The sequence below is a fragment of the Melospiza georgiana genome, chromosome 3 (genome assembly GCF_028018845.1).
Source record: "Melospiza georgiana isolate bMelGeo1 chromosome 3, bMelGeo1.pri, whole genome shotgun sequence".
NCBI classification, from domain to species: Eukaryota; Metazoa; Chordata; class Aves; order Passeriformes; family Passerellidae; genus Melospiza; species Melospiza georgiana.
In genome coordinates this window covers 59,536,111-59,549,299 of record NC_080432.1, presented here as the reverse complement: position 1 = coordinate 59,549,299, position 13,189 = coordinate 59,536,111, and the positions used below count along the sequence as shown (strand labels likewise).

Below are 13,189 nucleotides of genomic sequence, written 5' to 3'. Positions count from 1 at the left end.
TCACATTGTAGTCATGTCAGAAGGGAAGCTCTTTGTCACTTCACTTGGACCATTCATTACTCTCAATCCAATTAAGCATTGAAGTGCAATGGGGTCTTGGTATCTTTTTCCTTCTGTGTAGTAACATGAGGTCATCCAACATTACCGGATTAGAAGTGTTGCCTCTCTCTTGTCTAGATTCAAGGAGGAGCTGCCTAGGGTAGATCTGGGGAAGAGTCCTTGAATAGACCTGGAAGAGAAATGGAGTTTGCAATCTCACACTGAAATTTATAGATAGATGTTGGCTAACTCTTTCCAAGATATTTTCCTGACCTTTCTGAAATTAGCTTTCTGAAAGAGCCATAGAGAAGAATCTTCAGATTTTCTTTCACTTATTGTCTATTTCTGCTGAGCTTGAAAGCATCAATAATGGAAAAATACTCAAACCTTAACTGTGGTGACACAGTTTGAATGGCTTGTGGCCAAACACTGTAAAAAATCCAAGGTCAGAATAAGTTAATAACGAGCCTCCAGGTGCAGTTTATCTTCTGCCTGTGTTTGAGTAAAGAAGGTGCCCAGTTACTATGAGCCAAAAAATAACCTCTCTGCCAGTAAGTCATGAAGTTGGAATCCTTCCTCTCCAATGCTGCAAAATTGTAAGTGCAACTGGGGTTACAGAGATAGGAGTGGTCCTGAAACTCTCTACAGAAGGGGAGCTCTGGCACTTTTCTGTGGATGTGTGAGCAGAAGTGGTTGGTGATTGCCCCTGTCAGCATTCTCCCTTCTTCTTTTGTCATAGGGGAAGATATTCCCTGCTGTTATTAAAAAGCGTTTGAACTCATTCCACCCCACAGGGCTCCTGTATGATGTCTGATTTCTTGTCACTTTTCATGCTGGCTTTAAAACTGGATCTACCCAGATGACTCAGAAGACTGAACTTTCAAATCCAGGTCTGATCGTCTGTTTATCATGCAGCATTCCATTTCCCAAGTTCTGTATTTGACTGACAGCTCAGTTCTGAGACTTTGTCCTGCTCCTAAGGTTCAATCATTGTCAAAACTGGCAGATGTGGATCTTGCCTTCCAAATAGTGAAGAAGTTACTTCTTTAACTCCATCACTAGCTTTGCCTCTGGTTTACTAGTCCAGTGGCACACTAATGAATCTCCTTTTGTGCTGTGAAGGGAGTCTGAAGAAATCAGCTTGTGTTTTTAATTACATGTTTTTTCAGCCTTCCGAGGATGTCAGGAGCTGTGAACAGCAAATGCCAAGTGATTTGCAGGAAGAAGGCTGCTGACTGCAGTCCATCATAGACAGAACCGTTCTGTGTAGCTGCCACTGCCTTGCCATGCACATACCGACGATATCTGATTTTGATTATAGTCTCTCCTCTGATGATAGTGCTGTCTCGGGTTCTCCTGGAGACAAAGTCTTGGTCAAGTGAAAACATAAGCAATGGTGTAGTCAAGGACAAAGTCAGTCAGTCTCCCCCAGATTCCAGTCTATTGACTCTTCTTTCTTCCTCATTTGGAGTGAACTGAGAGGCCAACGATCTCCCTTTAAATGAGCATAACTTACTGTATTATGTTAGTCTAGACAAAGGAAATCAAATTAATTAGCAGAAAGACTGCAAATGTGCTGTGGAGGAGGACCTGTCATTAGAGTACCTCATTCAGGCTCCTGTGGCTTGCTGTGTATTCAGAATGATAGCTCTGGTCTTTCTCTCTGCAGAGGAGAAATAGAATAATACTAGGCTTCAATTAGTGACAGAACTATAATTCAGTCATGGGCAAGGAGAGGGGGAGGTGAGTAGGAAGATGACTGCTCTGCAAAGCCTAAGTCATAAAACATAAAATCCTAATTTACACGTGGCAACAGATCCTTCTGTGATTGAATTACAGCCTGCATATTCAGTAGTGGGTCAGGTCTGTAAACCAGAATACAGACAGAGCAAATATTTACATTCTGTTTGTAATGACAGAGGGAGAATCATTGATCTGAGCATGAATCAAAGCCACGAGAACATAGATGTGGGACAGACATGTGTTGCCAGCAGTGTGAAGTGGGAGGAGTGAAGTAAATTTCCAGTATTTGGATGTTAAATTTCCTACAAATCATCCTACAGCATTTAACTGAAAATTTGTCTTCTATTTACTTTTAGTTGTGACACACATGCCAATAACAGTGCATAAATGGCAGTTTTCCCTTTTATTCTGTGTGCTAAATGTTTTCTAATATTTCTGGAAAATTAATTGAAATGTATAGGTATTTAGCATTTCATGTTGACAGTGCATATATAATTAAAATCTTATTTGTATTCCTGACTTCATAACATCTCAAAAGATTTTTTCTTTTGACAGCTGTTGAGCTAATGTGATTTTTTTTGGTCCATTTGACAACTGTGACAGTCAAAAAGGTTACTGTCACTTTGGAAATGTCAATAGACATGTCGTGAAGTAAATTTTTTTTTTATGTAGTAGAAAACAACTTAAAAACAAGGGTCAAAATATTTGCAAACTGAAGAACTTGCATCAAGGCATCAACTGGTGGATGGGCTAGGGTAGGCAAGAAGCCGTGTAACTCTAAAGGTTTTCAACTCCAAATGTCACGTTTGTTCATGGGCTTGCAAAAACACAGAAAAAGTCTCTGTCAGAGCACGTGGTTTCTGCACTTTTCAGCCCTTATAGGTGCTAATGATGTTTCAGTTGCATACATCAAGTTTTTCTTGTAGACACCCTGAGTGAGCAGGTTCCTTTCAGAGCAGAGCCCACAGCTGAGTTAAACATTTGAAACAAAACTAATTAAACAGGGATAGTGAGGGGGCATTGGTTAACCCACAAAAAGTAACTGCAAAAGTAAGCCAAGCAGAGGGCTGGTGCTCTTAGGGAAAGAAGCAGAAAACCTCTGGTAATTCTCCAACTGAGTTTGTGAACAGAAGGGGTTACACAATATTACAGGATGAACCCAAGGGTGATACCGTGTGTGGTGTGCAGCAGTGACTTGTTCCTGCCTGGCATGCATCGACACAGAGTGCAAACAAGCTTTACACTGTTGGGCCTGGGTGAGAGAATGTGTTAAAGAATGTATTAAATGGATTTGAGGTGACCTGCTGCCGTTTCAAGGTGTCTTGTGTTACATGTGAACATAAAAGCTCACGAACTCTGATTTTTCTATGGGTGTGTTCAGTGTGCCAGTCCACCACAGTAACCCTAAACGTTCCCTTTACTACTCACACTCCTGCTCTAAATTCTGATACCACTGACTTGTTCTGCCCATCTCCTTCCCTGAAATATTTTTCATGCCTCTTTGTGTACCCTAGGAGATAAAACACTCTTAGTGCCATGCAATAGAAGTTCCAAACCTGCCTTGCTGTCCAACCCATTTTAAATTTGGCAGAAGGAAAAAAAATATTAATTGTGAGGAGTTGTCAGATGTGTTGCTTATAAACTGAAGGAAAGGCAAAATAGGATGAGAGGATTCCCTAGATTTAGCCTCACTGAGGAGTTAAAAGTACTTTTCTGTGACACTAATAACTCTGGTAAGGCTCTTAGTTATGTGTTTGCATGGCATAGACCTGGTTGGAGCTAGCAGGCTACATGGGGTCAGCACTTGTTTTATTTGCTCGTTAGCACAGACCTTCTGCAGTCTGTCCCCAGAACTGCTGCAAGTTTTAGTCAGGAGGACTGATGCGTTGTCAAGCACATTTAATCAGAAATAAATGTAAATGAAAAATGCTCCAAGCAATAAATCTATGCCATTTTTAAGACAACTATATGAAAATACAGCTGGAATGGTTCTTACAAGTGACAGATTGGAAAGTAGTGGGATACATAGCTGAAATTTTGTTCGTATGGGAATTTGCATACTACCTAATAGAAAGATTAGCCTGTGGGATGTTGGTATAGGACCAATTCTTATTTGAACCGTCTGTGTTTCAGCTCTATAAATAGGATACTGGCTTACAAAAATTCATAATATAAAGACTAGACCATCAATAACATTTTAGATTTTTCAAACAGGAACAGGACCAGAATCATAATGTGGTAACTGAGGATAGCATCTTGACAGAGAGCCTGAAAGAATAAAACTATCTGAATCTACCAGAAAATCTGGAAATTTTAAATGTTACTTCTCTGCTGGTTAATCTAGTGTTTCTTTTATAAAAGATTGCATGCCACCTGTTGATTTTTAGAAGTACTTGCATTTTCCTGATCATTAAGAGAAGCAAGCACTTCTTTTGAGGACGTTAATGATGCTTTAGAGACCTCAGTTTTCTCCTAGAACAGACCTTGTTCAAATGCCCTCTTTTTAGAATAGTGCAAGTACAGTAAGGAACATATATTGAAGAGTAATGGTCATCTCCCTTATTGAGGCTAGAAAATGAGCTGTGCATTCTAAAAGTAGTGTGTTGTTTGAAAATATGAAGAAGTGAAGCTCCTAACTCCATCCCTGTTCTATCATAACTCAGGGAAACTATATTGGAAATTTTCATACAGAACGATTTTCATTTACAAGAGTATGATGTTTTTAAAGAAAAGCTTGCCTAAGGGTAACAAATCTCTGTTTGTTTGCAAAAAGAAGAGTATTGGTGCCATGCAGTGCAATTGAAAGATGTTGGATACAGTCCATTCTCAGTTAATTTCTGACCTCCAGTAAATCACTTCCCCTCTGAGCTCAGTTCTGGTCCCGCCATATGTTGGTCACCAAGTCAGTCTACAAACATTTGAATTTGTGTTGTTTAGTCAGGCATTGGTCTTGGATGAGATTTCTATGTTCTGTTGTAATGCAAACAACAAAAATATAATTGAGACTGTTCATTGCAAAATAGTCTTTTGTAGCATCGATTCTCCAGTGAGGAAGCAACGAAATGAGCTATTGTATTTAAATGCTGAACTTTCCCCATTCTTGTGTTGACTGTCCTCCATTCCAACAGGCTGAGGGATGGTCACAAATGAAGACGTTTGCTCAAGTCACCGCTTCCCTTCATATTTAGTTTTAGTTTCCCAAGGGCAGAAGTCTGCTGTTTTCTCCTGAATGAAATGCTGCCAAATGGGAGTGTAACAGCTGCCTTCAACACAGAAGAATAAAGTTAAATGTAGGCTGTTTTTACTTGCTGTTTGTCAGTTTTACAGAACTGACTTGCCTCTTTGGGGCTCTTTATCTTGTGCTGTAAAGCTCAGAAACACTGAGAAGGAGACCAAGTATCTTTTCAACTTAGTTCGCTCTTGAGGGGAGACATTTTTTAAATTCATAGGAGAAATATCAGTCCTTTCCAAAAAAGATCTTCTCCTTGTATCCATTCCTTCCACCCCCTGACTGTAGCATTCTTCAAAACCAGGTTGTGAGGAAGAGAATCAGCCTCATGGACAGCTAGCAGAAATCTGGTTTTATTTTGTGGGTTTTTCCCTCCTCCCACTGCCCCTTTTTTCCCCCAGTGTTGCATATGCTGCCAGTACTGATGACTACCCAGACACTTCTGCGTAGGACATCTCACTCTGCTTGGGACAATTCACATGTGCTCACCAGGCAGACATTTGTCTGTGGTTGGTTCTAAAACCACAAGTTCCTGAAGCTGAAATAGCAACAAAATTTAGGGCTTTTAATCATAATGATACAAAAAACCCCCCCTTTTTCCAGTTACCTGCTAGTATTCAGAGTTATGCGTGTTCCTAATCCCCTAAAAAAGGCCTTTCTATATTACGACAAGTACTGTAGGACGACTTTGCTTTTACATTTCTTGCAGCTTTCGTTTCTTCTCTTTATTTCACTTTTCCTGTTTTAAAATGATAAATGTTGACACAATTGTTGAATCAAAATCTTTGCTACTGATAAATACAGCGTCATATGAAGCTGATAGTACCTTTATTCACTATATTACCTGGCTAACATTTAGCCTTAAAAAAACCCAGACCAACAAATCTTGCAGCATTGTTTCCTACGCTATTTTTTTCCAGTTGGGGCCTTAGTAATTGCATCTATTATATGTGTGTGTGTTTTTTTGGGAAGCACTGGTATTTATCATGGACATAATCACAGAGGACAAGTAAGGTTAGAAGGAACCACAGTGGGGCATCTGGTCCAACCTTCCTGCTCAGACAGGGTCATCCTAGAGCACATTGCACAGAACTGCATCCAAACAATTCTTGAATGTCTCTAGTCAGGGATACTCCAGCACCTCTCTGGGCAATCTGTTCCACTGCACCCTCATCCACACATTCAAGAAGTTCTTCCTCATATTCAGATGATACTTCCCATGCATCAGTTTCTGCCTGTTGCCTCTTGTGTTATTGCTTGGCACCACTGAGGAGCCTGGCTTCATCCTCTTGGCACCCTCCCTTCAGACTCTTTTAGGCATTGATGAGGTCCCTTCTCAGTCATCACTTCTTGAGGCTGAACAGGCCCAGCTCCCTCAGTCTTTCCTCATAAGAGAGATGTTCTCACCCTCATCATCCCTGTATCCCTCCACTGGCCTGCTCCAGGAGCTCCATGTCTCTCTTGTACTGAGGATCCCAGAACTGGACCCAGCATTCCAGATGTGCCTCACCAGGGCTGAGTAGAGGGGCAGGATCACCTCCCTCGACCTGCTGGCAATGCTCTTCCAAATCCATCCCAGGAGACCTTTGGCCTTCTTGGCCATGAGGACACACTGCTGGCTCTTGGACAGCTTGCTGTCCACCAGGACTCCCAGGTCCTTCTCCTCAGAGCTGCTTTCCAGCAGCTCAGCCCCCAGCCTGTGCTGGTGCAGGGGCTTTTCCTCCCCAGGTGCAGGACCCTGCTCATGCCTTTGACAAATTTCAGTCAGTTCTTCTCTGCCCAGCTCCTTCCGAAGGGCTGCACAGCCCTCTGGGGTACTGCCCCCTCCTCCCAGCTTTGTGTGCTCAGTGAACCTGCTGAGGAGGCACCTGCCCCTTCACCTGAGGCATTGATGGACAAGGTGAACAGCACTGGGCCCAGTGCTGGACCTTGGGCAACACCACAAGTGACAACACAACCATGTGCCACTGGGTACAACCCTCTGGGATCTGTCATTCAGACAGTTCTGAATGCACCTCACTGTCTGCTCATCCAGCCTGCACTTCCTGACTGTGCCCATGAGGATGTTGTGAGGGATGGTGTTGAAAGCCTCACTAAAGTTGTGGTAGACAATATCCACTGCTCTCCCCTCATCTATACAGGTTGTCATTTCATGGCAGAAGGCAATCAGGTTGGTCAAGCATGATTTTTTATTTATGAATCCATGCTGACTTCTCCTGATCACCATTCCTGTGGCTAGAGATAGACTCCTGAATGAGGTGCTCCATCACTTTTCTCCGGGTTGAGGTGAGGCTGACTGGCCAGGGGCTCCTTGGGTTCTCCTTCTTGCAGTTTTTGAAGACTGGTGTGACATTTGTTTTCTTCCAGTTCTCAGGCACCTCTCCTGACTGCCATACCCTTTCAAAGATGATCGTGAGCAGCCTTGCTATGGTGCCCACCACTTCTTTCAGCACTCATGGACGCAGGGCCCCGTCAGGGCCCATGGACTTGTGGATGTCAAATTTGCTTAGGTGCTCTCTAACCCAATCCTCCTTCCTTCCACCAGTCCTTTATGCTTGTCTCCTGGGTCAGAGATGCCTAAGAGATGTCCTATGAGACCAGTGCAAAGATGTTCAGTCACTCTGTGTCCTCTGTTACCAGCATCCCCACTCCATTTAGTAATGCATCCACATCGTCCTTGGTTTTCCTTTTGCTATAGTTACGTTTGAAGAAGCCCTTCCTGTTCTCATTGACATACTTGGCCAGATTTAATTCCAGATGGCCTCAACCTTCCTTGTCTCATTTCTACTTCCCTGACAACCTCTCTATATTCATTCCAAGTGGCCTAACCCTATTTCCATCTCCTTAATCATAAAAGTATGTCAAAATACCAGGGCTGACTTCATCAATACTTTCCTTCCCCTCTCTCTGGTCTTCAGGAGCTACAGTTTGCAACCAGGTTCTTCAGTGACCCTCCTCACAAACTTCTGGTCCTGGTTTAAAAAAAGAGAAACTTCTTTCTATTCCTCCAGCACTAATACTCCTTAAAAAAAACCAAACCAAAACAAAACAAAACAAAAACAAAAACCAAAAAATCACAGGTTTAAATGCTATGCAAGATAAGAAGAATTCAGCCTATGAAGAGGTGAATACTATAAATCAGTGAAACAATATTTTATACAATATTTAGGTCAATATACTTTGTGGCAGGATGAGAGTGCAAAGAAGAACTGCTGGAGTAGTGTGATCCTGTAACACTGATGAAATGACCAGATACATTTAAACAAGGTTTGAATGAGCTTCTGTTAAATTCTGGAAGGGAAGAATAAAACATGAATTTCTGCTGGCAGTAAAGGCAGATAAGAAAGAGAGAGGACAAGATGAGAAGGAAAAATCCAACATTCAAGCTGGTTAGTTTTAGTTTCAAGGGTTGGTTTACTTTCCAGTTTTCTTCATTATTTCTTCTGTGCTAAAAATAACACATAACATATTGCTGAATAATTGGCTGAATTGTTGGTTCCTCTTGTATTTTTGTGCATGGATCAAAAATTCTTTTAAACTCCCTGTCTTTTCAGGGAAAATTCAAGGTAAAGGTCTTGGTAGTAGAAAATCTATTCAGTGAGAGCTGAGTTAGTGCAGTGGAGCATCCTTTCAACTAGCGTAGACTGTCTCCACCAGTGTCTTTTACACACTTCCATTTTGTTGATGATTTACTTTATTTTTCAATACTTCAGGTTCATTGTTTGCAGGAGCTACCTTGATAAGGAGAACTTCTAAGTTCTGGCATTACTGGGGAAATGCTGTCCTGAAGAATGCAGGCTGGCATTGTTGAAAGCTAACTTCATCTCCCCCTTGTGAAAAACAAAGCAAGAGCTTGCACAGTAGAGTGTGACTCCTGAGATGTCCAGCCTGCAGGAGAACCTTGCCTGGCTCCTTCAAAGCTTTGTGGTGTGCCCTGTAGGCAGTCTTGGCTCTCTGGGGGAGAGGTGTTGGTGCAAGAGAAGAGTGTGGATCTCCTTTGTGGAAGGGAGAGAGGAGGATGGAGAGGAGGAAGGGTCTCCATTCAAGCGAGCCAGTGAGGGTACTAGGAATTTATTAAGTCTGAAAGAAATGTTTTCCCCCCAGCCATCCTCTGTTAGGGCTGTGATGCAACAAAATAGCTTTCTTTCAAATCACTGTAAAAGGTTCTTAGAGGACAAGAATGGAAACATTTCTGCCTGTAAATTGCAGTAATGGCATTAGATATTTGTGTTTAAATAATTACTGCCTTTTTTATTTAGTGCAGTGGTTTTGAAAAGTGATGTGTTGTACTCCCAGGACATGGTAACTACTGCTACAATGCAGATCTGAATAACTGAATCCTAGTTGCAGTATTGTGGTTTCTACACTTTTAAAAGTTTGGTCTGCCCAGCCTCCTGCGTGTTTTGTTGTTGTAGCTGGCCTCACTCTTGGCAATTTAGTAATGGGAATCTATTAATGATGGAATGATTTAATAAGACGCCCATGTCTCTGCAACAGGAGATACAGTACAGTATTCAGTTATTGCTAATGCTGTTGTGACATGGGAGAAATAGTTTCCAAAGGATAGTTAAAAGAGAAAAGTTAGCACCAAATACCTCCTTTGCACAAAGATGCCTGATTAGTCTTTATTGAAGTCTTTATGAGAACATTGTACCATTAGAATCATGCCTAACTATTAATAAATTAAATAAATAGCATTTTTGGCTTTCTGGTAGAGAATTTGATATTTCCTGGCTATCCACATCTGTTTCTAAAGCCAAGTTTTAGTTCTTTGAAAAGCTATTGCCTGGCTTGTCTTCAAGGAACACTTCTTGTGTCCCATCTTAAATGTGAAAACTAACCATGTACATCGTGTTCTTATATTATTATACATATGACTGGTTTATACAGATTCTTTTTCTGACTAGGTCTAATAGGAAAGTAAAGGGGCCTTAGAAACAATTTTTTTGGAACAGGGCTTCCTGCATTCAGCCATGCTCAAGTGATCTCTAAGGAGAGCTCTCATGTCTCTGAAGTTTACAGGGTGGAAACTGGAAGCAGGTGATACGGGTGGTCAAATGTGGCCGTCTGTGTATTGTACTACCTAATGGGACCTGATTTAATCTAGTCTGTAATGCCTGCCTTTCGCTGGTAGTCACAGAGAAATATTTGTCCAAGGGAAGCTCTTCTGCTGTTAATTAAATAGAATTTTTTCAAAAAGCAGAAAAAAATCTCTGAATTTTTTTATCAACTTCCCAGCCACTGGCTCTTACAGTACTTGAGACTGTACTTCTGATGGGTGTATGATAGGTTTATAGTACTAAATCTTCTTCATGAATCCAAACTCTGATTTAGCTGAATACACAGAGTCTCAAATTCCATGGTAAGACAGATTTTGCAAGTTTGGATTTTTTTGTTGTGGGTTGGTTTTGTTTTGGTTGGTGGGGTTTTTTGGTTGTTGTTGTGTTTTGTTTTGTTTTAAATTGCCTACAACTTTTATTTCTGAATTCCCTCCACAAAGGTCTGGTGAAGAGATGATTGTATGATACCTATATCAGAGTTGGATGCTTCCAGGAATGCTGATAATGCTGAGTGCTTTGTCTGTGCTACAAAGTAGGTGCTAAAGGAAACAGGGGGTCTCACACCTCCTGATTTCCGAGCAGCTAACACAAAATATCACAATGATCTTTCAGTTACATCCCTCTTTCTTTCTGTCCACTTGCAACCTTGAAGTAGGCTGATCTTCAAAACAGTAATTCCCAGTAAGAATCTTCATAGTGAGCTGAGAAACTGGCTGTGACTTTGAAAACTGGATGAAACATCAGAGCAGCCACTCAGCACAGATGGGCATGGGTGTTACCTCCTGCCTTGCCTTTCAGACCATAGCACCCACTTCTTCTCAGGGAGACTTCTCTGAAAACTATGATCTTGAATTCTGAAAGCAAATCCATTGCTCCAACGCAGAGAGAACTTTCTTAAGCACAAAACTGTAAGCAATTTTGGGGGTTACATTACTGCCTGTCCTGCTCTGGAGCTGGATTACTTTCAAGAATGCGTGAGTTATAGGGCCAGGAGATCGGTATGGGAAAGGGAGCCTGGATTGGTAGGTACTTTAGGACACAGTAACTGGATGCAAATAAGAAATAAAGCTAGGGGCAGACACAGTGATGCTGGGTCTTCCCCTTCCAGCAGTGACGTGACCTCTGAATGACAGAGCTGGGTTTTGACAGTCTTGCTTCCACGCCTAGGATTTTTTACACTCCTGAGCCTGACAGCCGAGCTCCAGCATGTTGGGTTTGATGAGTTTATGAACTCATACTTGATGCTGACTTCCTTATCTCAGGGAGAAAAAACTTGCCACGTGATATATAAATGCAGCCAAGCCTTGCTGGGTGTCTTGTCTAAGGTTAAGTAATACTCAGCTGGAAAAAAGGTGTGGGGGGGACTGGCAGCAGCTGGCAACAATGCTTGAAGAAGTTGAAAACTGTCACAAGGGACCTGCCACTAGGTCTGCTATGGGGACCCCCAGTGCAGCAGGAATGGGGGGGCCCAGGCTGGCGCTGGTGCACATTGTAGGGGCGTTGGTCTCTTGAGGCAGTTCTCACTTGCATGGTCTCAGCCACATGCTGTTTCATTCTGTTCCATCTAAGTAGGGCAGAGCAGCCCTGTCCTTGCCAAAAGCCAGATTCTTCTCCAATACATTTTGTGTTTCTTCTCATCCCGCTCTGTCTGCAGACAGACAGCATTCACCATCCTGCTTTGGGCTCAAATTCAGTTTGCCAAAATGTTCTCTTTCTCTGGGAGTCCTGAAGTTTCTCTTCTCTTTGCATGCGAGTGCTGAAAATATATGTGTAGTCCTTGGCAAGTTGCTGGCACCGTGTGACCTTGTTTGCACCCTTACTTGCTTGAATAGGGGATTTGTATGGCAGGGCTTAGAAAGGGGTGATTTGCAGGCTAGTAAGGGGTAACGCTGTGATTAGAAATTCCACGATCTGACAGAATGCACATTTGACCTGCTAGTGTAGAATGGATCATTACTCCGTTATGTAAATATTTTCAATTCAAGTTTGATAAGGATCAATGAGAAATAGGTGGTGTGTTCCTACCTGTCTGTAGAAGTACTTGCACATATTGCAGTATTTGGTTTATAACTGTACAATAGTGGCTTTGATTAATAATGCTTTATTAGTTATAAACACAGACTTACTGAATAAATCCTATTTACTCTATTGAGTGACTCTCCATGCCTACATAAAACCATTTAAGCAATTAGAATACTGCTATAGTATTTCTCTATATTGTAGACTTTGTTGTTAGTTCTCTGTCAGCTTTCCTTAATTCCTACATAGGATTTCTGCTTGACCACCAGTCTTGGGACAAAAAGGAAACATGTCCTTTCGAGTTTCATTTTATGAAGAGAAAGGGCAGGCGTGGTAACACAGGGTTTCATAGAATTGTAGAGCCGTGAAAGTTGGAAAAACCCTTAAAGATCATCCCAAGAAAAGAGGAGGGGGTGGGGGAAAGGGTGTGTCTCTCCTTCTGACCTTTGCTGTCCTCTTCTGTGCCAGGATCAGAAAAATGAGACTGGAGAGGCAGTATTTGTGTATCAAAAGAGTAGAAGAGTATGCCTGAGAAATGTGGCATAAGGAATCTTGTGGAGAGCTCACCTCTGTCTTTTTCTAGAAGACAAAGGTTTGTAAATCTGGTTTCTTTTCCTCCCCTTTCTGTATAAAACACAAAGCACCGGGAATCAGTTGTTTTATCTACTACTGAAATGCAGCCATCAGTGCAGAATAACATGAGAACAATTTGAAAGGAAGCATGGAACACTATATTCAACTGAAACTAATTACCTGATTAGGTTTTGGCCTGGCTGTGTGGGTTGACATCCAGTGGACTTGGCGACAATACCTGCCTGTAAAGCCAAGTCTAGTCTTGCTTCGTTTAAAGACCTTGGACAAAACTTCTGGACTTGCATGCTGAATGCTAAGCAGTGTGAAAATAGGCCACTGATTTAAAGTACCCATGGCTACACTGGGTGTTCAGTGGGGAGATGGCATGGTTGCAGATAAATGAACTTTTTTGTGGTTTAGAAGCACTGATTTCCATTTAAAGGTGGCTCTCTTTCAAGCATACACTTGGGTGATATTTAACTCTGCATCAGAACATCCTCTGTTTACAGCTATACGATTGGCACTT

General features: G+C 41.9%; 1 protein-coding gene across 2 annotated transcripts in view; it reads left to right on the top strand.

Moving 5' to 3' along the window:
* The window catches only part of GREM2 (gremlin 2, DAN family BMP antagonist), a 40,939-nt gene that overhangs the window by 23,175 nt on the left and 4,575 nt on the right, over positions 1-13,189 (top strand). Inside the window, exon 1 of one of the 2 annotated variants that reach the window (XM_058020516.1) lies at positions 12,602-12,682. The exons of the other annotated variant lie outside the window; for it this stretch is intronic. Coding sequence (XP_057876499.1) covers positions 12,615-12,682 — 68 coding nt within the window. The 5' untranslated portion in view covers positions 12,602-12,614. Of the gene's footprint in view, positions 1-12,601; positions 12,683-13,189 lie in introns of those variants that run through there. 2 annotated transcript variants of the gene reach the window in all.